This window comes from Nannospalax galili, unplaced genomic scaffold (assembly GCF_000622305.1).
Source record: "Nannospalax galili isolate Female #2095 unplaced genomic scaffold, S.galili_v1.0 scaffold305, whole genome shotgun sequence".
Taxonomy (NCBI): Eukaryota; Metazoa; Chordata; class Mammalia; order Rodentia; family Spalacidae; genus Nannospalax; species Nannospalax galili.
Genome location: NW_008356258.1, coordinates 10487711 through 10510300, shown reverse-complemented (window position 1 = coordinate 10510300; position 22590 = coordinate 10487711). Strand labels below are relative to the sequence as shown.

General features: G+C 41.6%; 1 protein-coding gene across 5 annotated transcripts in view; it reads right to left on the bottom strand.

Moving 5' to 3' along the window:
- Positions 1-22584, bottom strand: part of Fnip2 (folliculin interacting protein 2) — a 151984-nt gene extending 129400 nt beyond the window's left edge. For 4 of the 5 annotated variants that reach the window (XM_017803532.2, XM_008854326.3, XM_029556733.1 and 1 more), the window contains exon 1: positions 22409-22584. In XM_017803532.2, the coding sequence (XP_017659021.1) occupies positions 22409-22503 (95 nt within the window). In that variant the 5' untranslated portion in view covers positions 22504-22584. Of the gene's footprint in view, positions 1-22204; positions 22298-22408 lie in introns of all 5 variants that reach the window. The other variant, XM_029556734.1, reaches the window with a different exon arrangement.
- Positions 22585-22590: the final 6 nt, after the last annotated feature.

The following is a 22590-nucleotide window of genomic DNA, read 5'->3' as shown; positions in this document are numbered from 1 at the left end:
GTTCAAACCCCAGTATCCATATGGCAGCTACCAACTGTCCATAGCTCCAATTCCAGGGGAATCTGACAGCCTCTTCTGTCCTCTGCCAGCACTGCAAGACACAGGTGCACTTACATATATGCAAGCAATACACACATACACATAAAATAAAAATAAAATAATAAATATTTAAAAATAAAACTATGAGCCAGGTATGATGGCACATGCCTTTAGTCCTGGCACTCAGGAGGCTGAGGCAGGTGGATCTCTGTGAGTTCAAGGCCAGCTGGGGCTACAGAGAGTCCCTGTCTCAAAAAAATAAAAATATGTTCACATAAAGAAAGGAAAGCTGGACTTAAAGACATAAGTCGAGGGATTGGAGAGATGACTCAGCAGTTAAGAGTACCAGCTGCTCTTGCAGAAGAGCCAGGTTCGATTCCCAGAACCCACATGGCAGCTAACATCTGCCTCTAATTCCAGTTCCAGGGGAATTTGACACCCTCTTCTGACCTCCAGGGGCATTACACCACACAGGTGCACTTACATACATGCAGGCAATATACTCATACACATAAAATAAAAAATAATGTTTTAAAATCTGTCTGAACAGAACCCCAATAGGACAGAAAATACTCCCCAAAGACTGACATGTAGAGTGGCTTAATTAGTGAAATTAAAAGGTTTCTGTAGAGAAAAAAAGAAACTGTCAACAGAGTGAACAGACAAGACAGCCTACAGAATGGGAGAAAATCTTTGCCAGGCATACTTTACACAGAGTGTAAGACATTAAAAAAAAAAAAAAATGGAAGTGCCAATCAATAAATGGGGCACTGAACTGTACTTAAAAGAAGAAATTCAAATGACATTACCATGAGTTTTGCTTTCCAAAACAGTTGTATTTATTTTTATTTAATAATTTCTTATAATTTTTTTAATTGGCTTACAAAGTAACAGGTTTCCATATGGCATTTTTAAACACACTACATTTTGGTGGCTGCTCCCTCATCTCCCTGCCCCCCTTTCCCTGTAGTTGCTCGTACCCCCAGGATCCCCCTTCCCACTTTGGTCTATTGTCTTCCCCACCCTCCTCTCTTAAATGTCTCAAAACCAAAACTAAAAGAAAAAGAAAATCCAGAAACAGGTAGCAGAGTATGTGAACTGCCACATAAAACTGATAATGTTAACCTCACAAGTTGAGAGGGACTCGCATGCCCCTTTGAAGCAATCAGCCAAGACTGTCACAGGGGCAGCTAATCTGAGCTTGCAAAAACAAACCATTTTAACAAAGTAATTAGAAGAGGGAACAGAAAAAGTTTCAAAGAGTAAGAGATTAACTCCTTGTACTCTTGACAAATACCTGCTTGATATCTCTTCTGACAACTCTAGCCTCAGGAATATTATTACTTGGGAGTGTCCAACTGCACTTCAAATTCAACATGTGTGAAATCAAATGTATTTATTCCCTTTAAAAAAACATTTCTCCTTATAACTTCCTATTTTTATTAATTGTGCTACCATTCTCCCAGGTCACTAAGGCTCAAAGCTCTGGCATTACTTTATGTATTACTATTTGGTTTTTATTTCTGATGTTCGTAATTCACTCTTCCTCATTTCACATCCTGCCCAGTTTTCTTCTGAAGTGGCACTTGTAAATCCACCCATTCATCCCAAAGAACAGAAAGCAAGGGAGGCCATAATAACCCTGGAAATAGCTGCTAACCCTTGACTTCAGCCTTCAACTGGACCAAACTTTGGAAGTCTATGGGACCAGAAAGAGAATTCCAATTGTATTTTAGGCTACCCAGCATCTAAAACGGTGTAAGTGAAAGACTTCCTTCCATTCCCCCCACAAGACCACCAAGACCCTTTAACATACTAATCTGATGGGGAAGGAGCCCTCTAGAATGTGTATGTGTGAAATGTACTTGCCAAAATGTTTAAGACAGTTAGTCAAGACCCCACATCCAAGACTGTTTAGTTTTCTTTATCAGAGGGCCCCAATGAAGCCAGGCTGTCATAGAACTCATGTAGCCCAGGCCAACCTGAGACTCATTCCTCCTGCCTCAGCCTCCCAAGTGCTGGGATTACAAGTGTGTGCCACCATACCTGGCTCCAGATATATTTAAGATGGGGGGCAAATCAGGGTCTTCTGAACAGGATGGTAATAAATGACACATTAGAAACACTTTGGAATTTGACTCAAAGGAATACAGAGACCATTATTCTATCTTCATAGATAAGTGTGCAATCTTCACTAATTATATCTCTGGGGTAACCTCCGGAGGAAAACGGTGAACTGAAAATCTGTATCTTGCACATAAAGGTTTTGAAAATAATCAAAGCTGGGTTGTAGCTCAGTGGCAAAACCCATGCTAGCATGCGGGAGACCCTGGGTTCAATCCTCCATCCAAAACAAAATAGAGAAGGGCACATGTTAACACATCATGGTGGTACCTTACCACAATGAAATTCCCTACTAGGGTCTGCTGAATGGAAGACCACAATTCTGATGACTGATAACCTTGATATAGTTTGGAAAAGAACCTTCCTGACAATCACCATTAAAGGTGTTCTGCAGGTATTTCCTGAGTTGAAACCCTTCCCTCCTGGAGGGAGGGAAGGTGACAAGGCTCAGGAAGCCTCCAACCTTTCTAGTCTCTGGCAGTTCAGCAAACTTAGATGATTCACAAAGCCCCTACCCAAAGTGACCTAAGAGTAAACAACTGTTGGGGAGAAGTGCATTTCTGTGACGCTACCTGTAAGCTGGGCAGGGGCTCTGGGATGCAACCTTCATATGAAGTCACTAAGCGCAGATGGACTTTTTGGTGATGCAGCTGCCTTCTGAGTCATGCATGCTCCTGTGCATGCTCCTGTAAGTCACCCCAGTAAACTCACTGGCTGACCAAGCTGGACTTGGGTGGAATCATTCTTTGGTCTATCCTTGGTGTCCAATCTGGGGTGAGTAGGTGTTTGCTCACAGCTCCCGAGGAAAAGGCACGTGACAACATGCTAGTTTGGTGTGCAAGTAGGTCAAGAGAAGCTCAGTACACCTCACACTGCTGCTACTGTGTAAATACAATGTTACCCTTTTTTATATGAGTGTTTGACGGCACATTTGTTAAGTACACCTGTGTATATAACGCCCAAGGAGGCCAGAAAATTTCATCAGATCCCCTGGACCTGGAGTTATGGCTTGGTGTTAGCCACCAAGGGACTGGGAACTGAACCCAAATCATCTGGAAGAAAAGCCAGTGCTCTTACCTACTGAGCCATCTCCATCTTTCCAGCCCCTACAATATTAACCTTAATGGTCCAGCTGTAAAACTCACTACTAGACAGGAATAAAAATTTACAGGGAACCAACGAGCTATCTCAATGGGTAAAGGTGCTTGCTCCCAAGCCTGAGTTTAATACCCAGAACCCAGGGCTGGAGAGATGGCTCAGTGGTTAAGAGCATTGACTGCTCTTGCAGAGGACCCAGGTTCAATTCCCTGCACCACATGGCGGCTATGAACCATCCTTAACACCAGTTCCAGGGGAATCCAAAGCACTCTTCTGACTTCCGTGGCATTGCACGACACGGGTGCACTCACATAAACACAGGCAATATACTCATATACGTAAAATAAAAATAATAAAGAAAATATTTTTAAAAAATCCAGAATCCACGTGGTAGAAGGAGAAAACAACTCCCACAACTGGTCCTCTGACCTCCACACATACACCATGACATGCACAGGCATACATACACAAATGAAAAAATAAATGTAAAATAATTAATAATAATTAATAAACAGAAAGAACAGCACGAAGCCAGGGTCTGGAGTGATGGCCATGCCTGCCTATAATCCAAGCACACAGGGAGGCTGGGGCAGAAAGACAAGAGGCCAAGCCAGCAGTTTTAAGATCAAAGTCCAATGCAAACTGGATTTAAGCGGGAGGAGACTGGAAAAAGGAAGACACGATGATGAACAAATTATGAAGTGTGAATTTGCACCTACTGGGGCTAGACTGCTTTTTAATAGCTTTAGCTGGAGCAAACGAAGGTTAGACACTTCCCTTTGACATACTGTCTAACTTGCACATCTATGCAATTAGAACAGTGTTTAGCACTTTGTATAAGACTACTGGACTTTTTTTTTTCCTAGCTTTGGACTTAACTGCTCTCCCTCCTTGTCCCCCTTTCTGTGCCCCTCCCCCACTTCTCTTTGTAAAAGTATAACAATCTTTAGTTGATGAAGCAGAGCATTCAAACACAAACTCCTCTCCCTGAAATAGGTCTGGAATTTCAGGATATAGCCACACCTACTCTTCACAAATGTTTGTGAAATGAATCAATAAAATAAGTAGAACTGGGGCTGGAGAGAGGGTTAGCAATGCTCTTCCTGAGTTCTAAATTCGGTTCCCAGAATCCACATCCAGCTACTTACATCTGCCTTTAACTCTAGTTCTAAGGTATCTAGATGCCTTTTTCTGGATCCAAGGGCATCTGCATTCACACATACCCATACATAATATACATAATTATAGAAAATAAGATAAATCTTCAAAAAAAAGAATACTCAGGAAAAGAAAGGGGAAAAAAGTTATTGAGATCTGAGATATAAAAAGAGATATCAGGGCCTGGAGAGATGGCTCAGCAGTTAAGAGCACTTCTGCTCTTGCAGAAGACCCACGTTCGATTTCCAGTACCCACATGGTGGCTAACAACTGTCTATAATTCCAGTTCCAGGGGATTCAACACCTTCTTCTGACCTCCACAGGCATTGTATGACATGGAGGTACTTACATACATGTAGGCAATACACTCATACCCATAAAATAAAATATATAAAATATTTTTAAAAGAGATATCAATACACCTGATAGGTTTTACCAAGGACCGAAGAAAAGCCTCGACAGGTGTTTCAGCTTGTGTCTGTTTTGTTCCCTGCCCCTCATGGAGAGAAGAGCAGTATGGGCAAAGCTAAAGAGAGGGAAGACTGAAAAAATACAGTCTAGGAGCTAGAGAGATGGCTCAGTGGTTAAAAGCACTGGCTGCTCTTGCAGAGGTCCCAGATTCTGTTCCCAGCATCCACATGGCAGCTAACAACTGTCTGGAACTCCAGTTCCAGGAATCCAATGCCTTCTTCTGACATCCACAGGTATTGCACAACATGAGTGCACTTACATACATGCAGGCAATACACTCATACACATAAATAATTTTTTTTAAAAAAAGAATACATTCTAATTCTACTTTGTCAAAAAAAAATGGCTGCTGTCATGAGGCACTAACTTGGACATCAGCACCAGCAGTGTGTCAAAGTCTTACCATCACATTCCACAGGTCAAACTGTGGCACCTTCAGGAAAGGAATGTCACCTTGCTGTAAAGACAATTTACTTTCCAATTCCTGATAACCTGGTCACCTAAAGATGGGATTAATACAAGGGAACAGCTGGACGGAAAGACAGATAATATTTACGTTTCTAAGAGTTATGAGTCACTACTTACTGAATGCCTAATAGGGGCCAGGCTCTGTATAGTACAACTGAGATATATTATATCTAGTCTTCAGACAACCTTGAAAGAAAGGCATTTTTCATTTGTGCGGAAAGATCTCACCAGGTAGCCCAGGGTGCCCTAGAACTCACAATCCTCCTGCCTCAACCTCCCAAAGCCAGGATTACAGTCATGCACCACCATTTTACAGATGAAAAAATTCAGAAATATTACTCTATTAACCCTCAAAGTATATACTACAGAGCTCCCCCTACCCATCTAAACTTTTAAGTCAGCTGAAAATGATAATGCTTGCAAGGCCAACTCTAGTCCCATGTGTCTTTCGTCAAAGAAACGCTTGTCAAAGAAATTATTCCAGCTGGACATGATGAGGCACTCTATAATCCCAACACCTGGAAAGTGAAGGCAGGAGTATCAGGAGTTCAAGGCCAGCTAGAACTACATAGTGAATTCAAGCCCAGCCAGGCAGTGGCTCAAAAAACTGAAGGAAAAAAACAAGTCTATACATCATTATCCCATGAACACTTATAAAACCCTTGACGTTTTCTTCACTTCTCAGGATTCTACCCATCTGATTCTACCTTCTTAAAATGCTTTCAAAGCAAGGCCAAAGAGCTCTCCATCCTCCTCGTCATCTTAAACTGATTTTAGAGATGTGGCCCTGATACTGCTTCATATTACCAATTAGTTTTCCATGCAATTATTCACACAACTAACAGCAAGCTGCCTATATTTCTTCAATGTCCTGCTTTCTTATAAACCTCACAGAATCTAGCACAGAATCTCAATTTCTTAGGTTCTTTATATGTTAAGATCCAGAGAGGAAAATCAGATAATGTATTAGTGAAGAAATGATTATAGTTTGAATTCCCAATATCACAGTTAACTACTCGAGCTAAAGCAAGTCTCAGTTTTTCCATCTTTAAATTATTGTACATAATCTACAAATTAGCTAATAAAAAAGCTTGGCCTGAAGAGGTGGCTCAGTAGTTAAAAGCACTGGCTGTTCTTGCAGAAGACCCAGGTTTGAATCCCAGCACTCACATGATGGCTAACACCATCCATAACTCCAGTTCCAGGGCATTCGACACCATCTTCTGTCCTCTGTGGGCACTGCATAATATGGATGCACTTACACACATGCAGGCATAACACTCACACACATAAAATAAAAATAATTAATTTTTTTAAAGCGACAAATGACCTGTTATTTTCTACAAACATTAGTTGGGGGTCTCCTCTAAAATTTGTGAGGAACTATTTATAGGCATCATAGAAGACTTCAAGGAAATCCTTTATATATATTCTATTATTATGTCCTCACAAGCCAATGAAGTTACAAGATGAAAATATATCTTTGGCCAGGTGTGGTGGCTGGTGGCACACACCTTTAGTCCCAGCACTCTGGAGGCAGAGGCAGGCAGATCTCTGTAAGTTCAAGGCCAGCCTGGTCTATATAGCGAGTTCCAGGCCAGCTGGGGCTACAAGGAGACCCTGCCTCAAAAAGATAAAGAAGGAAGAAAGGGAGGGAGGGAAGGAGGGAGCGAAGGGAGGGAGGGAAGGAAGATCTTTAAAGCATTTAATAAATAAAAGAATATCTTTAAAGCCTTTAATAAATACCTATTATCATTATCAAAGAATTTTTTCCAAAATTTAATTTTTTGCTTACACAATTTTATAACAGCAAACAGCTTAATTTTTTTAAGTACATTTATCCACAATCAATACACCTTCACAACACATCTTCTTTATTGTTTTTTCCTTTTGCTTTCTAGTTCTTGGACACATTTGCACAGTCACTAATATATTCACCAGTTGATACCAAAGGGTATTAGATTTTTTTTATTTTATAATCAGCATTTTAAATTAATCTAGCCTGCATAATCATTTAAACACATTTAATCACACAATATCCTATGATGTTAACACCAGAATTTTGCTACTTTTCTACTGTACCACTGCTGAGGGCTTTATCAGTATAATAATGTCTGAAGAATATCTATACACAAGCATGTAGGTAAGTGCACCCGTGTCGTGCAACGCCCTCGGAGGACAGAAGAGGCTGTTGGATCCCCTGGAACTGGAGTTACAGACAGTTGTTAGCTGCCATGTGGGTGCTGAGATTCGACCCCAGTCTTCTGCAAGAACCACCAGTGTTCTTAAGGGCTGAGCCATCTCTCCAGCCCCCAGAAGGTATTTTTTAATCTTCACACATGGGAGCTTTTGCTTTTGAATTATTAGTTCAAAAACAATGTTGGGGCTGAAGGGGTGGCTCGGTGGTTAAAAGCAAAGGATGCTCTTGCAAGAGACTCGGGTTTGGTTCCCAGCACCCACACGATGACTAACAACCATCTGTGACTACAGTCCCTGGGAATCCAACACCCTCTTCTGGACTCCCATGGGCATTGAACACGTGGTGCACTTAATACATACATGCAGGCAAAATACTCATTCACATAAAATTAAAATAAATTAATTTTTAAAAACAATGTGGGGGCTGTATGTCACAACATGAGAACCTGAGTTCAGATTCCCAGCACCCATATAAAAGCCAGGTGCTCCTGACCCTAGCACTGGAGGGTGAAGATAGGCAGATCCTGGGACAGGCTGATCAGCCAGTCAAGCTGAACAGTGACCTCCAGGTTCATTGAGAGACCCTGTCTCAAAAAGACCAAAAAAAAAAAAAAAAGACACAGAAAGTTCCAGCCCAGACCAATTAAGTCAGGATCTCTTGAGATAGCAATAGCAGTCTGGGAATTTAAATCTCGAAATTTGACTTTAATGTTCAGCCAGAGTTGAAAACTACTAGGCGAAGTGTTATGCATGCATTTATTCAAAGGAAGTTAGGATATTGATTAGTTTGCTGGGAAGATGGCTCAGTGGGTAAGAGCACTTGCTGCTCAAGCATGAGGACATGAGTTCGATCCCCAAAACTCATCTAAAAAGCCAGGCATGGCTCTGCACGCCTGTAACCCCAGTACTACGGAGGTAGGGGTGGAGACAGCGGGGGCTTGCTGGCTGCCAGTCTAGCCAAAATGATATGCTCCAGGTTCCCAAGTAAGAAATCCTGTCTCAAGGGAATAAAGCAGAAAGTGACAGCAGGGCACTGGACGTCCCCCTCTGGCCTTTGCACAAGCATGGGCGCACACACCAACACTCACGCACACACAAATAGACACGCACACCAACACACACACACATGCACACACACAGTTGATGAGCAAAATGCAGAACAGAGCACACAGCACACAGAAACTATCATTTTACATAAGGAAATGAGGATATTTTGTCTTGTGTTTGCACAGAACACCACTGGAAGATTAAAGAAATTCATGCAACAATGGGGCCTCTGAGAAAAGAGATGTTACGTGTGAGGCAAGAGACTTATATTTCAGCCTATCTTATGTAAATTGCTTCATTTATTTCAACTTTCTTTTTTTGGATATTTTTTAAATTTAATAATCACATGATTATAAGAAGCATTTCATTACAGCTTTAACATATTCAATAACAATTTCCAGAGCAAAGATACATCTCTTTCAAAAGTGGCTGTAAATTTTTAGGAAGCAAATTGTTTTGACCAGCTACATTTAAAAGTTAATAATCCCTAACCCACATGAGGGTGGAAAAAAAGAAACAAATCCACAAAGTTGTTCTCTGACCTCCCCCCCGCCCCTCCCCCCCACATACACATAGTAACAATTTCTTTAATTAATAATCTCAGGCTCAGGATATAGCTCAGCCTCACAGCATTTGCCTAGCATCCACAAGACCCCCAATTTCATATAAAGAAAATAATCACCTTGAGGGGCTGGAGAGACAGCTCAGCAGTTAAGAGCACTGGTTGCTCTTCCAGAGGACCTGGGTTCGATTCCCAGCACCCACCTGATAGCTAACATCCATCTGTAACTCCAGTTCCAGGGGATCTGACACCCTCTTCCAACCTCAATGGGCACTGCCTGACACAGGTGCACTTACATACATGCAGGCAATACATTCACATACATAAAATAAAAAATATTTTAATTAAAAAAGAAAATAAACTTGAACAAAAATAAATCCATGTATGTACAATTTTTTATGTCAGAAACATATGACACTGGGCAATATATAGGGAGCACCCTGCAGTTAAGGGCCCACCACCATGATTCACAGGTCCTGCACGCTCAGAACAAACTGGCTACCAAGAATCCATCTCTGCATTCTGGTGCCAGAGGTTCCTGCCACCTCCTTCTGTCCTAGCAACTAACCTATGTACCATTTGAAGGCAAACAGCCACTGCCTGATAGGCTTGGGGAAAATGCTGACTCACAGCTCATCCCATTGTCAGCCCCGCCCCCAATGCTGTGGGCCACCAATGACATGCTGGTCTGACGTGCACTCTTCTTAAGGAACAAGTCACATTTTTTAATTAATTTTCAAATTGGTTGTTCAAGTGGAAAAGCCTACATGAAAAGCAGAGACAGTTGCACTGTTTTCCTAAGCACTTATTTCGTGTAACAGAGACCACAAGGCCCCAGGGTTCAGCCTACCAATACTGTTTTAAATGAGGTGAGCTATACCTTAATGAGAGGCCTAATTTGTCTTACCAAAGATAATCCAAATGGCTCTAAAATGTACAGAGAACAGAGTTCTATATAATCGACACTCTCTTAAAAATTCCATAGTTTCATAGGTACTATTTAACTTAAATACTTCTTCAAAGATCAGTTCTAATATCTCTGAAATTTTATGACCTGGTCTCAGATACATCACTTAAGAGTTTTTTGTTGTTTTTAGGCTTTTCTTTGGAAGTAGTGGAGAGGTCAATCTACCCTTTAGAACACTTCATGTTTGAGGCCAGAAAAATAATTCACTATTTTTAAGGAAAAGAAGGACATTAATCTTTGAGTTGCTTATAACAAGACTTCTTGCTTTTGTTTTCTGTTTTAAGTCTCCCTGTGTAGATCAGGCTGGCCTGAAATCCACTATGTAGCACAGGCTGGCCTGGCAGTCAGTTTACCTCAGTGCAGAAGGTGTGTAGGGGTGTGTGTGTGTGTGTGTGTGTGTGTGTGTGCATGTGTGTACGTGTGCGTGTCAGATGGCAAGTTCTGTGACTCAGTTCTCTCCTTATACAGTGTGGCTTTCCAAGGATAGAACTCGTCAGGCTTCATAGTAAGTGCCTTTACCAAGTGAGCTATCTTGCCATTCCAAGATTTCTCTTATTAACGTTATAATGCATGTCAGTAAAAGAAAAGCAACTGCCTCCCCCCACAGCCCCAACACACACAAAATTAATATTTCAAGGAGTCAGATTCTGGAGCCAGGGTAACACAGTGACAGAGTGTTTGTTTAGCATTTCTGAGGTCATGGGTTCAATCTTTTCCACCACACAAAAAAATTCTATTTCTGAACTACTACAGACTCTTTGAGGATCATCAGTTTTCAGAAGTCTTCCGTTCACTGATTCATTCCCTTACCAAGTGTTTATTAACTGACAGCTTCCTGCCAAACACCAAAGTAAGCACTTAACAGAGTGGCAGGCTAGGATTTAGTGCCCTCCTGCCTAGGCTCAGCAGTACATACACATTTTCTTGTTTCATGCAGTTACTTTCAACTGCAAACTTAAATTAGAAAGACTGGTTACAACAAATTTAGAAGAAATTGTTACTATTTCTCCATCATATCTTACAAAAGACCGTGAGTAAATGAAAACAGTTAAATGACAACAGATACACTCTTCCCCCTATAACCCTAAAGGTTTTTAACTGCATGACAGAAAAAGAGAAAATATGCAATTTTCTGGACACCTCAGGGAGAGCTGGCAGTCGACAGTATTTAAATGGTGTTAAAGATTGAGCTGAAGAGACTGGTGGTTTTGTTGCTTCTTCCTCACACGTCCTCAATCAACACCTGTTTAATCTCTTGAGGAATGTGCAGGTTAACATCTAACCTGTCTGCAACTGGAGAAAAAATAAGTTGCCATAACAACATGCAACTCCGCTTGCTGGGAATCAGAACAAGCTCCCACAAGATATGTACATTCTCCATCAGCTCTGGGGGGATGAATTTCTAGTGCTCCTGTGCTCACAGGCACTATGGTGAACTGGTTTTCATTTTCATTTAGATACCAGTAGATAATAAAATAGCAATGATCAATAATTTAAAGAACTATGAAATAGACATCTTGTTTATGATTTCAAAAAAAAAAAACCCTAGGTGAGGTGCAAAATAATTTCCAAAAGCAATACACATTACCTCTCTACAGCATGGTGCTAGGCACAAATTCTAGGGCTCAATCCACAAATTAAACAAATCACTAGGATGGTGTGATGGCACATACCTGTAATCTCAGTACTCAGGAAGCTCAGACAGGAGGATCAAGACTTCCAGGCAAAGAGCTAGTGAGATGGCTCAGGGGATAAAGGTGCTTGCCACCAAACCTAACAAGCTGAGTTCAATGCTCAGGACCCACTTGGTGAACTTACTCCCAAAGGTTGTCCTCTGACCTCACACTCCATGACAAGCACATGCTGCCACCACCCACACAGACACAGACAGACAGACAGACAGACACACACACACACACACACACACACAGACACAGACAGACAGACACACACACACACACACACATACACACACAAATAAACAGACATAAAAAATTTTAAGAATTCAAGGCGATCAGGGCTACAGAGAAGGTTTAAGACCAGTCTGTGTAACTTAAAAAAGAATTTTAAAAGCTGGGAATGTAGTTAGTTGGCAGAGCAAGCAGGCCTTAGGTTCAATCCCCAGTATACCCCCCACCACACACAAATCACAGGCACAAATAACTAAAAAACATTCTAAATATACATCAAAATGAAAGGAATACAATTTATGAGAGAAAATATAATAATGAAGGATACAAACTCATGCTAGTACTAAACTCTTCTTTAATTTTACCCATTTTTAAATGTTTTTATTACATTTATGTGTGTGTGCATATGTGTGTGCACGTGCACCAGTGCGTATGCCACAGCACAGGTATGGAGAACAACCTGCATGAGTTGGTTCTTTCCTTTCAACATGTGGGTCTGAGGAATCAAACTCAGGTCCTCTAGCTTGGTGGCAAGTGCCTTTACCCAATGAGCCATTTTGCTGGCCCCAAATACTAAAATCTTATGTTAACAAGAGCATTCTGCTATCTAACACTTATGCACAACAGTATATTCTTAATGGCTGCATGTTATTGCCCTGGGTATATTGTATTCTTTTGGTACAAACAGAAAGTACAGTTTACAAAGGAGCATGATGTATGACAAGGCACACTGTCCCTTAAGAGTCCTTTATCATGGCAGCCGGACAGAGTTTTGCTGAACAAAGTGGGATGCCAGCCCATCTCCTTCCATCACCATCCCACCCTCCCATTCAAGCAGGGCTACAAAAGTGCCTGTGTGGCCATGGTGAGTCATGGATGTTCCACTTAGACGGGTGGGGTGAAGGGAAATCACGATTACATGCCCAGTTAGCTGGAAAAGTCCATCCTGTTTTTCCCCTTTACATAATAATCATTTTCACAAACCTGAGATAAGGAATACTTGGTAAATAGGAACTTACCAACTTACTTTACAGCCAAGTACATGACCTCAGGGCCCAAGCCTAACAATTCACACCAGGCAAAGCACCTGTATAATCAGTGTAAAACACTTGTTCCTTCTTGCACACACAAGAAAAACAGTGGCTGGAGAAATAATGCACGTTACCAGTTCCCACCTATGATTCACCACCAAGAGCTCAGGCTGGCAGCCAAAAGTGTTTCAGGAGAGCAAGGACAAGTTTTTTACAACTTCCTTTGCCAAGAAACAAAGTGGCTTCCTTAAGTTGATCTTAGAAGCAAACCATAAGAAACACAACCTGACAGTAAAAAGTAATATACTCCTTGGAGCTATATGCTCTGCACTAAGGGACTACCTACTCAAGTCCAAATTTCAGTTCTATCTACTTAATCAAACAGTAATGTGCAATATGACCAACATTTCAGAATTTATTGACAGCAGCCATGCATGATGGCACATGTCTGTAATCCCAGCATTCTGGAGGCAAACAAAGGAAGATCAATACAAGTTTGAAGTCAGTCTGGTTTACACATTAATTCCAGTCCAGCCCAGGTTACATAGTAAGACCCTAACACAAAAAAAAACAACAAAAACTGATCATATGTTTTTGCTTTACCAACATCTAGCCCAGTATGATCCCTGCACTCAGGAGGCACAGGCAGGAGGACCACGAACATGACGCTGCGTAGACCCTGCCTGAAAAAAACAAAAACAAACACCACCACAAATCTAATCCAGGTCTCTTACTCAAGTTCTCACAAAACCTCAAAGATTGTGTTACCCTTTTCTTTTATATTTCACATAAAGCCAGAAACTTTCAGTGACTAAACTATACTCCAAACCTAGATAAACGGCTAAATATATTAAAATTCACACACAAAAAAGTCACTTTTATAGTAAAAGGAACTAGTAGCTATTTTAACAAAGAAGAAAAAGTTATTTTTTTAGATTGGGCTCGTATGTAGCCCAGGCTACATAGCTAAGAATGACCTTAAACTTCAGATCCTCCTGCCTCCACCTCCCAAGTGTGGGATTACAAGTAGGCATCAGTATACCCAGTTTGTGTGATGCTAGGGTTTGATCCCAGGGTTTCCTACATGCTAGATAACTCTGCCAATCAAGCTATCTCCCCAACTCTGCCAAGATTTTATTCTTGATAATAAAAACTATTGTGGAAGAGAAGGAGACTATTAGGAAGAGAGAGACAAGAAGGGGAACGGGGCTGAGGAGAAGCAAAGTACACTACACATATGCATGAAAATGGCAAAAAATTGTTCCATACACAGTTATATATGCTAATAAAGTTTTTAAACATCTGATGAAAAGCCATTGACATATGTAACATGTCAGACCCTGAACTATACAACAAATTGTATTTTCTCATTGATACACTGTACCTTCAGAGCATACTGACTCTGAAGTATGGATCCAACTCAGAGAATGGATCTGCATAGCTCTAGATTGTAAATTCCACAAGATCATGGATTTTATCTGTTCCATTAAATAAATGTGTTTTAAATGACAAAAAAAAACCTTGCAAATAATTTAAAAAGAAAAAAAACAAGTACCATTATTCCAAAAGCTGTTTCTAAACACTCACTTTCTGCATAGCTCTAGATTGTAAATTCCACAAGATCATGGATTTTATCTGTTCCATTAAATAAATGTGTTTTAAATGACAAAAAAAAACCTTGCAAATAATTTAAAAAGAAAAAAAAACAAGTACCATATTCCAAAAGCTGTTTCTAAACACTCACTTTTACCTAGGTCTGAAACACTGCGTGCTACTTTAACAGTTCTCTGAAAACTTGGGGTCTGTGCTTCATGACTGACTATAGTAAGGCTAAAAATCAATGACAAAACCAATAAATGAACCAAACAAACACTGATATACTTCAATTGTCTCAAGGCTGCAATGAGAAAACACACTCTGAAAACAGTTCAACTTTTAGTAAAGCCTTGTGCTTCAGCTGTCAACTTGACACACCTGGGGAGAGGGACCCTCAATGATAGAATTTCCTCAATCAGACTGGCCTGTAGCCATGTCTATGAGGCATTTTCTTGAGTGTTAAGTGATGTGGGAGGGCCCAGCCTACTGTGGGTGGTACCACCATTGAGTAGGTGGTCCTGGGCTGTTTAATAAGCAGGCTGAGCACTGGCCAAGGAAGCAGTCAATAAGCAGTATTCCTCCATGGTTTCCGGACTTCAGCTGCTGCCTCCAGGTTCCTACCCTGGGCTCCTGCCCTGATTCCCCTCCATGATGGACTGTAAGCTGTAGGGTGAAATAAACTCTTTCCTCCCCAAGTTGGTTTTAGTCAGTGTTTCTGTCATAGAGAAAGAAAGCAAACTAGGACATGCCTCAACAGAATAACGCTAAACTTCATTACCTAAGGTCAGCTGCTACAACTTGAAATCATTTTGTATTGTAATTTATTCTTTTTGAACACTTTCTAACTCTTTACCTCCTTACCCAAAACTCTCTAGGACTTACTTCATCATTTTATGTAGGAATGACTTTTTTTATATATCCCATTTCCACTGCACTAACAACAACAACAACAAATTTAAGTGAAGACAATAAATCAAGCAAAATAAATAAATAAATATGGCATTCTCTATAACCTCCAGAGCAAATACCACCCAACAGGCAAAACTTCGAGCTGCTTTTAAACAATTCCCTAATTTAGTTTTCAATTTACTAGTACTATATAGCTATCAGTATTTACCTCTATCTAAAACCTCCTTCAATGACGAACTGACTCTGGTTTTGTTTCAAAGCCTCTGACCCCACACAGAATCACCTGGCCTCCACAGAAGGACATCATCATACTGTCTAATTGTCTTTTCAATTATCACAGTACAAACAATAAATGATACAACCCTGCCCCAACTGCCAATCAATAGGTATCATCATCAAGAGAAATCACACCCCAAGTGTTTATCCTAATAAACTTTGGCAAATAAAAGTAACACATAAGTTCCTTTGGTCTTTTTAAATTGGCGCATATATATATGTATGTTATGTTAACACTTTTTATGATATTTCTCTACTGCTCGAACACAAAAATCTGCTCGAGCCATTTAAAATACAAGTCCTGCCTATGTATCTAAAACCTTTATCTCTTTTTGTCAATTTTGGGAAATTCGTGTCTCATGATATTCCCTACCTTACCCCAAATACAAGCCATAATTGTACTAGACATACTTCTTCATTTATAAAACAAAGAAAGGGGAACTGTAGGAATGACTTTTATTAATGGACATAATCTGGACTAATGACTTCTAATTAACCCCAGAAAAATCATGTGCTCTTGTGTCTTGAGACCTGGGCACCTGATCTTATTTCTTTGGCAACCTCAATTTGGTACTCCACCCAAAAAGATGAATGTGGGTACGTGTGAGAACTGATGTATCAAAGCGCTGAAAGGCAGAGCACCCATCTCCATTGCACAAAATAATGATTGGGAAGGACACTGACCTTGGATGAATGAGCTATTCTAGAACTAGGGGTGAAAAGGGTGGATGGTCTGTTAAGATTAGGGTGGAGCCAACTTGTACTTCCCCAAATGAAGCTGGAGAAACCATTTTGAATTAAATTATGGTTGGGGCCCAAATAAAGGAGTAGGTTCCAGCAGGACAGTTCCATCAGGACAGTTCCAGGAGACAGGTAATTCCAAAAGAGATCTGGAGGAATGAGTATCTTCTAAGTTCGGGCCCACTCTTAAAAACTAAATTTATGAGTGAGGCTTTTTGTTCAGGTAACTGTAATGTTGGCATAGGAATGCTGCAATTTTACAAATAACACTTTACAACCAGAGAAATCTAGAATCTTGTTCCATCTTATGTCAGCATGTTACACGGGCCATGACTAAATGGCTTCTTCCATTTGTCTTCCAAGATCTTTGTTTTGGTTTTTATCTTTTTGATACAAGGTCTCATGTAGCCCAGGCTGACCTCAAACTTGATCTATAGTTGAAGCTGCCTGCTTCAGCCTCCCAAGTGCTGGGATTACAGGCATATACACCACCATGCTTGGATCTTCAAAGCACAATTTCCCTCTTTACTTCTCTAAAATCACTAGTAACTTCTAACAATATGTGGTGATATATTAAAACAAAAAGAAAAAACATCAGAAGTGAGTCTGTAGATACAAGACCTTTAGACTTTTTATGGACATTAAAAGTGTTAGTGTATGGGGCTGGGGAGATGGCTCAGTGGGTAAATGTGCTTGTCATAAGTGGAAGGTCCTGAGCCTGAACCCCTAGAACCTATATAAAAGCCAACCTCACGGTGCAAGTTCCCAGGATTCCAGCAGCAAACACAAGAGGATTCCTGGAAGCTTGCAGGTCATCTAGAAGAAATCAAAGCAGAAAATCAACCCAAAAGAGACCTTGTCTTACACAAGGTGGAAGGTGATGACTGACACTGGAGCTTGTTCTCTTTTTTGCTATGGCGCGCGCGCACACACACACACACACACACACACACACACACACACACAAATATGGATATACTGGAACAAAAACTGTTTGTTTTCCGGAATATCCAAGTCTAGAACAGTCTTACTAGAAATGGCCACAACCTGGAAGCAGGCAAGGTGAATGAAGGCACAGTCTTGCCCAAATCATACCTAGCATAAGAAAGGCAAATGAGCTCCTAATTCTGAACTGGGTGTAACAATGTATTCTTTCTTAATGTTGGGCTTACGTATATGTTATGGTTTCTGGCATGTTGTCTGTTGATTCATCTTAGTATGTGATCTGTTGTCCTTTACACCTTGAACTCTAGGACTGGTAACCACGGGTGTATAGGTGGAGGCACTGAGCCACAGGAAATTGTCATCAGCTGCCATTTGATAATGGTAAGTGTATTAAAGTATATTTATACTAGCCCTGCAACAGATTATTTAAATTGTTCTAACAGAACTAATGGGGCTTACCACTAACTAGGCCATTTGGCCTTAGGTGTTCAAGACCAGAGGAAAGAAGAGAGGTTCCTTCTCTGTGACATTCACAGGCTAACTACCAAGCAACTCCAATGCTTTCCTTACTCCCCATTCCCACCTGATACATTTGCTCACTTCATTTAACTGACCAAGTATAAAATAAAACATTTAACAGCCCATCTTTTTATCTCCCTATTAAATACATATTTTACATGGAAACTGATCCACTAATTTACAAAAGACATTTAAAAACCAAAAACAGAGGCCAGGTGTGGTGGCGCACTCCTTTAATCCCAGGCAGAAGCAGATGGATCTCTGTGAGTTTGAGGCCAGCCTGGTCTACATAGTGAGTTCCAGGACAGCTCAAGCTACAGGGAGGCCCTGTCTCAAAAAGACCAAATAAATAAATAAATAAATAAATAAATAAATAAATAAATAAATAACCAACCGAAACCAGATCCGATCCAGCATGCTAGCACATGCCTATAATGGAAACACCTGGGAGGGGCAGGGGAGACAGGCATGAGCAAGGGTTCAAGGCTAGCCCTGGCTGCGTGAGACCCTGTCCCAAAATGCCAAAGGAATAAAATGAAAAATCCTAGCCCTGAAAAAAATAATTTATTTAATTTAATTTAATACAAAGCCCAGGCATAGTGGCACACACTGATAACCTCAGCACTTGGAAGGTGGAGGCAGAAGATCAAGAGTTCAAGACTAGCACTGGCTACAAGAGACCTTGTCTCAATACAAACAAAAAATACCTTAAGATGTTTCAACTAGTATGTGTGAAACCCTGGGTTTGATACTTAGTACCAAAAAAGAGAAGAAAAAAAAAGATAATGTAAATAATGCTTCAAACTTGAGGTAGACATAAGACAATGTTTATACCTTGACTTTTAAAAGTCTGCTGTAGACAGGTTGGCCTTAAATCTAAGGCAATTGAGAACCCAGTTCCATTTCTGATGAGACTCTGTACAAATCCTTTTCTTTTTTGGTCCTGAGAGTTAAGTTAAACTTAACATTTAATTAAAAGTGAACAGCATTCTGAAGACTAGCAAATTCAAACATTCAATGATTTTAATAAGGAGAGTTTAACTTCAAAAATATCATAATCATATTCCCATTTACTTAAGAATATAAATTCAGGAGCTAGAGAGATGGTTCCGTGGTTAAGAACACTGACAGCTCCTACAGAGGACCCGGGTTTGATTCCTAGCACCCACATGACAGCTAACAGCCATCAGTAACTCCAGTTCCAGGAGAATTCAATGCCCTTCTCTGATCCCCCTTTTCTGACCACCACGGCACTGCATGACACAGGTGCACTTACACACATGCAGGCATAACACTCATACATACAAAAATTAAAATAATAAATATTTTTTAAAAACTTATTGTTAAAGGACTGGAGAGATGGCTCAGCAGTTAAGGACACTGAATGTTCTTGCAGAAGACCCGGGTTCGAATCCCAGAACCTACATGGCAGCTAACAACTGTCTGTAACTCCAGTTCCAGGGGATCCAACAGCCTCTTCTGTCCTCTGTAGGCACTGCACGACACGGGCACACTTACCTACATGCAGGCATAACACTCATACACATAAAATAAATAAAAAATATTTTTAAAAACTTATTTTTTAAAAAAAAACAATTAAATAGTACATGGATGGGAAGTTGACAAGAGGGCTCAACAGCTAAGAGAGCTTGCCACCAAATCTGAACACCTGAGTTCATTCCCCAAGACCTACATGGTGGAAGGAGAACCATGGTGGGAGTCCGACAAGCTGTACATACATGCCATGACATATGTATGAGTGGCATGCACATGCACACACACACAAAAACAAATAATTTTTAAATACCTTATTATTATTTTTATGTGTATGAGGGTATTGGCCTGCATGGAAGTGCACCCATATCATGCAATGTCCTCGGAGGTCAGAAGAGGGCATAGGATTCCCTGGAACTGAAGTTATGGATGGTTGTTGGCTGACATGTGATGCCTGAAACCGAACGTGAGTCCTCTGCAAGAACAGCCAGTGCTCTTAACCGCTGAGCCATCTCTCCAGTCCCCATAACAAATAATTTTTGAAAGATTACATGGAATATTTATTTTCTTCATTATACACCAATGAGAAGTCAGAACACAGTACTGAAAATGTTCCCACAAAGTAGGAATCAATTTTTCTATTATGGCTGAATCCTAAATATAACCACAATTTTTTGTTGCTGCTCAAAACATATCAAATTAACCTGAAAGATGAAGGGAGTGGTGGTGGAACCCAAGAAAAATGACATATACAGCTCCATCTCCATCAACACTGAATAACTTGAAAGTCCTTAGTAAGAGCTATCAGAGTGAAAACACTTGTAACACACATGCCTTTTCTCTCTAGATAGTGTACCTTTGATCCAATCTGGGATACTGAGGAAGGGGAAGAAATTATACACCCTAACTCCAAAGTAATTCTTCCATTTTGAGAAGTTACACAGCATCAAAGGCAGCCAGAAGCCAGGCAAGTGACACACATCTTTAATCCGAGCACTCAGGAGGCAGAGGCAGACAGATATCTGTGATATTTAAGTCAGCCTAGTCTACATAGGAAGGTTCCAGGCCAGCCTAGGCTAGATAAGACCCTGTTTCAAAATACAAACCAAAAAAATCTGGCAAACTATAATAAGGGGCTCAGTGTGTTTTAAAAGCATGGAATTTTTTTAATGTGTATGAGTGTATTGCCTGCGTGTGTGTAAGTGCACCTGTGTTGTACAATGCCTAAAGAGGTCAGAAAAGGGTTTCTGGGTACCGTAAAACTGGAATTACAGAGGTTGTTTGCCCCCATATGGGTACTGGGAATTGAACCCCGGTCCTCTGCAAGCACAACAGTGTTCTTAACTGATGAGCCATCTTTCCAGTCCATGAATGGAATCTTTTAAAGCAATAATAGAAGATGAAATTTATCCAAACTTCATTTCAAGTATGATGTCTCACGTCTGTAATACCAGCACTTGGGAGTAAAAGCAAGAGGATCACCAAGCATTGGAGGCAAGCCTGGGTTACTGAGAAACCCCATCTCGAAAACAAAAAGAAAAAAAGAAAAGCAGTTCAAAGTTTCACCTGTAACTTTATTGTCTAGACTTATTTACTGCTTTTTCAAGACATTCTAGCCAAATAACACCCACCAGAACACCAGAATCAATGTCGGACCGTTCAATTTTTTTAAATGCTGAAAACTGTTGAAATCAAGTAAATGACAGCATAGAGTGCTAAAAGGCAACAAAGACCTGTAAAGGAGTCTTTGGAAACAGTACTTGAAAGCATAATAATACAGGGATTTTAAAGACTGGATTCCTAGTCAAATCTCTTGGATCAAAATGCAAGACTGCCACTTGAGCTACGGATCTTCAGCACCCCGCTTAATACATGCTACTATTCAAAGGAATGGGTTCCAAGGATGAATAATTAAATACATGCCTCGGTTTTGTTAAGTTGGAACCTGAGACATTTCATAAAAGCATTTCCCTCCCTTTCCACACATCATGTGGCATCAACCTTCTAACTGATGAGGAAATTACACACTTTTATTCATCCACTGGCTAGCTTGTCGTACACCTCAAGAAAGAAGCTGCCTTTTTGGTGGCTGCACCGTTTACAACTTCAAAATACTGTCCACACACACAATAGGTTGAATCTGCCCTCAAAATGACAGGTGGCAGGCTCTCCCTCCAGAAAGCAGGACCGGCGCACGAGACCCCGCTGGGTTGAGACCCGGACCTGGGGAGAGGGGACAGAGCAGACGGGCAGGCGGTCCGGCGGAGGGGGGGCGCGGCACACACCTGGGAGGACCTGAGGAGAGGTCTCACAGAAAGGCTCGGGTCTCAGTGCGGAGGGCCTGGGGAGAGGTGGGGGGACAGGGAGGTGGGGGTGCCACCGGGTCAGAGCGCAGGGTGGGGATCCCACTCAGAAGGATCTTGGGGAGAGGGACGGGGAGGCGGGGGTTCCACCCAGGAGGTCCTGGGGAGAGGGGAAGCCAGGAGGTGGGTGTGGGGGGTCCTACCCAGGAGGATCTAGGAAAAGGGGCAAAGAGGCGGGGGTCCCACCCAGGAGGTCCTGGAGAGAGGGCAGAAGGGGCTAGGAGGTGAGGGATCCCATCCGGAAGGACCTGCAGAGGAGAGAAGGGGCCAAGAGGTGGGGGTCTTACCCAAGAGGATCTAGGAAACCGGGCAAGGAGCGTGGGTCCTATCCGATAGGACCTGGGGAGAGCGGCAGAGGCGGGGGTCCCACCCCGCAGGACCTGGGTAAGAAAGGGCCAGGAGGTGGAGGTGCCATTCGGGAGGACCTGGGGGAGAGCCAGAGACGAGGCTGAGGCGGCCCGTCGTGTCCCTCCTCCGCTCGCTCCGCTCACCTGAAGGCCGGTCCCTCCTTGGAGGTCCGGGCCTGGGCGGACGCCGCGCCGCCGCCCCTTTTGTTGAAGAGCTTCTGGAGCAGGGTCGGGGCCATGGCGCCCACGCCGCGGCGGCAGCGCTCGGGGACCCGGAGGCTCAGCGCTCAGCGGGTGGCGGCCGCGGCGGGGCCATGGCGACGGGG